The sequence below is a fragment of the Diabrotica undecimpunctata genome, chromosome 1, assembly GCF_040954645.1.
Source record: "Diabrotica undecimpunctata isolate CICGRU chromosome 1, icDiaUnde3, whole genome shotgun sequence".
Classification (NCBI taxonomy): domain Eukaryota; kingdom Metazoa; phylum Arthropoda; class Insecta; order Coleoptera; family Chrysomelidae; genus Diabrotica; species Diabrotica undecimpunctata.
In genome coordinates this window covers 20288415-20291380 of record NC_092803.1, presented here as the reverse complement: position 1 = coordinate 20291380, position 2966 = coordinate 20288415, and the positions used below count along the sequence as shown (strand labels likewise).

At 34.6% G+C, this 2966-nt stretch overlaps 1 protein-coding gene across 1 annotated transcript in view; it reads left to right on the top strand.

Moving 5' to 3' along the window:
• Nucleotides 1–2376, top strand: part of GABA-B-R3 (gamma-aminobutyric acid type B receptor subunit 3) — a 15679-nt gene extending 13303 nt beyond the window's left edge. The window contains exon 11 of the mRNA XM_072521809.1: nt 1646–2376. Within this exon, the coding sequence (XP_072377910.1) occupies nt 1646–2161 (516 nt within the window). The 3' untranslated portion in view covers nt 2162–2376. The remainder of the gene's footprint in view (nt 1–1645) is intronic.
• Nucleotides 2377–2966: the final 590 nt, after the last annotated feature.

The window sequence follows — 2966 nt, the reverse complement described above, 5'->3', positions numbered from 1 at the left end:
ACATACATCTACCTTGGTACACCAGTGAAAATTGACGAACCAACCGAATAGAGAAAGCCATAGTGCCGTTTCTTATTATGTGTCGGAGATATTCTAACTTTCTCCATTTAATCGTGTGCATCACTTCTCTTTATTTCCCCATTCTTCGTAGTACAGTCTGGTTGGTTATATTGTCCGTCCATGATATCCTTAGGATTCTTCTGACTAACCACATCTCGAAGGCTTTAAGTTTTTTCTTCATCGCTTCAGTGAGTGTCTAGGATTCAATTCGTAGTATAATATCGAGAAGATATAACATTGTAGGAGCCTTACTTTTATATCCAGATTAAGATTTTGGCAATGTTGTTGAATGCAGTCTTACCCCTTCTCTATTCTACATTTTACTATTTGTGAGTGATCCCATTGTTCGTTTACTATTGTTTAAAGATAGGTAAACTATTTTGATAGGTCCACTGGTGTATTCTTGATAAGCAGTTGGACGTCTCTAATTTTATTTTTGCTGATGACCATAAATTTAGTTTTTAATATGTTTACTTGCAGTCCAAATCTTTCACTTACTTCATTAACCTTGTTTATTAGTTGCTGTAAACTGTTTAAGCTGTCTGCAAAAATAACGCTGTCATCTGCATAGCGGATGTTGTTTAGGCGTTTTCCATTTAAAAGGATTCCTTGTTCGCAATTTTCCAAGGATTCACTAAATATTTCCTGTGAATATAGTTGAATAATATAGGTGAGAGTATACATCCTTGTCTTACGCTGTCTAACGCATGATTTATCAATACCCATAAAAATCAGGTTACTACGATGTTATATCTTTCCTATACCCATGTACGGACTTGAGTCGTGAACTTTCATAGACTTTAAAGCTTTCGAAATCTGGCAAATCTTAAAGATATCTTATATCGACCACGTTACTAATAATCATCATATCATAAGGAACAGAAAAATATATGAATGGGTGGCAACTAATTTTACTGGGAAAAATAGAAGAAAAACGAGACCTAGGAAGACGAACGATTTCCTGGCTGAAGAATCTACGTACTTGGTTTAACACAACAATCATAAATCTATTTCTTTTTGGGGGGGGGGGGGGGGGGGGGGGGGGGGGGGGGGGGGGGATTAGGCACTACTAGAAGAAGAAAGGTATAGAAATGGGAATTATTAACAACCGTTATATGTGTCATGTGGTCATGTGTTTCGTATTGAAAAGTACAGTTTGCTACAGTTTCTACTGGAATGTAAGATTGACGGTAGAAGAGGGTTGGGCAGAAAGAAAAGATCCTGGCTGAGAAACTTAAGGGAGTGGTTTCCAAATACCAGAATATAATACATGCAGTACAAAACAGAGAAGCATATCGTATGATTCGGTAAAAGACGGTATATAAAGAAGTTCTATTCTGCAGAAGAATTTTTACAGGAGCCAATTGGGTAGTAGTGGATGTGTGTGTCCTTTCTGTGTTAATTCATTGAGAGTTTTCAATTGCCACTTTTTATGGCTTATCTTCCTAAAATGTTAAGTTTAAAAGTTTCATAAATTATTTTATTTATTTCTTATTTATTGCCTATCATATTTTTCAGTTTATGGTATGTCATTAATATTAAAAAAAACTTAAATTACATTAAGCATATAAAAAATATTTTTTAGGTTGAGATGTGTAATTCTCACAATATCACTGGCTGGTATATGGCACTTTTAGGCTACAAGACAATGTTTATTCTCATGGGAACCTACATGGCGTGGAAGACAAGACACATCAAAATCCCAATACTAAACGACTCGCAGTATATAGGCATCTGCATATACATAACAGTGTTTAGTACCATTATTGTCATTGTTTCCAGTTTTGTATCCAACCAAAACATCATACTTACTTATATTATACAATCCGTCAGTATATTAACCGCTACCACTGTTATCATGTTTTTGATGTTCTTGCCAATCATTAAATCTGTTTTCGGCAAGCTGGATAATACAGATCCTATAATGCAGAGCATGGGACTAACCAGTGTGAGCAATACAAGAAGATTTATTTTCAACGACAGTAAGGAAGTGTTAAATAGACTTGAAATTCAAAATAAGGTTCATAGATGTCGCTTGATGAAACTCGACAATGAGATTCTATATTTGGAGAATGTCTTGAGAAGTTCAGAGAAACTTTAAAAGCAATTAGGATAAAAATCTTCAAAGATCATGATACGAACCGTCCGCATATTAATGCTGGGTTCCATCTTAAGAAAATTATTATCTTTTTGGGTTGGTCTGGTAAAATACTGCCTCTCTCTTTCCTCGTTGTTATGCAGCGCATCATTATCATCATCAATGGCGCTACAACTCTTCGTGAGTCTTTGCCGCGTTTACTATTGCCTTCCATGTTTGTCGATCCTGTGCCAGTAACTATGAAATAGAAATATGCCGATGCAAATGACATTTTTAGAGCTGCCAACGTCAAAAAAGTAAAGTTATTAGAAACAATATATATATATATATATATATATATATATATATATATATATATATATATATATATATATATATATATATATATATATATACGGTGGCAAACAATATTTAAATTTTTATACCTACTAGAAAGGGACATCATCATCATCATTCTGACTTTATAACCCTTCGTGGGTCCTAGCCTCCTCAAGAATTTCTCTCCAGTCGTCACTATCCACCGCCTTTCTCCGCCAAGCACGTATTCCCATATTTCTCATGTCTTCATCGATGTTATCAAGGAACCTTGTTCTAGGTTTTCCTCTTCTTCTCTGACCTAGAAGGGGCTGGCTAGAAAGGGACAATAACGAATAAATTCCAGATGAACTAAGATAAATTCTATACGCTAAAAGAGTATGAAACTTTCAGAAGACAAGGTTAAATTATTATATCAAATGCGACAAAATCATTTGAATTAACATATTAGTTAATAATTTTGCTACCACACAAACAATATGCTTTGGATTCT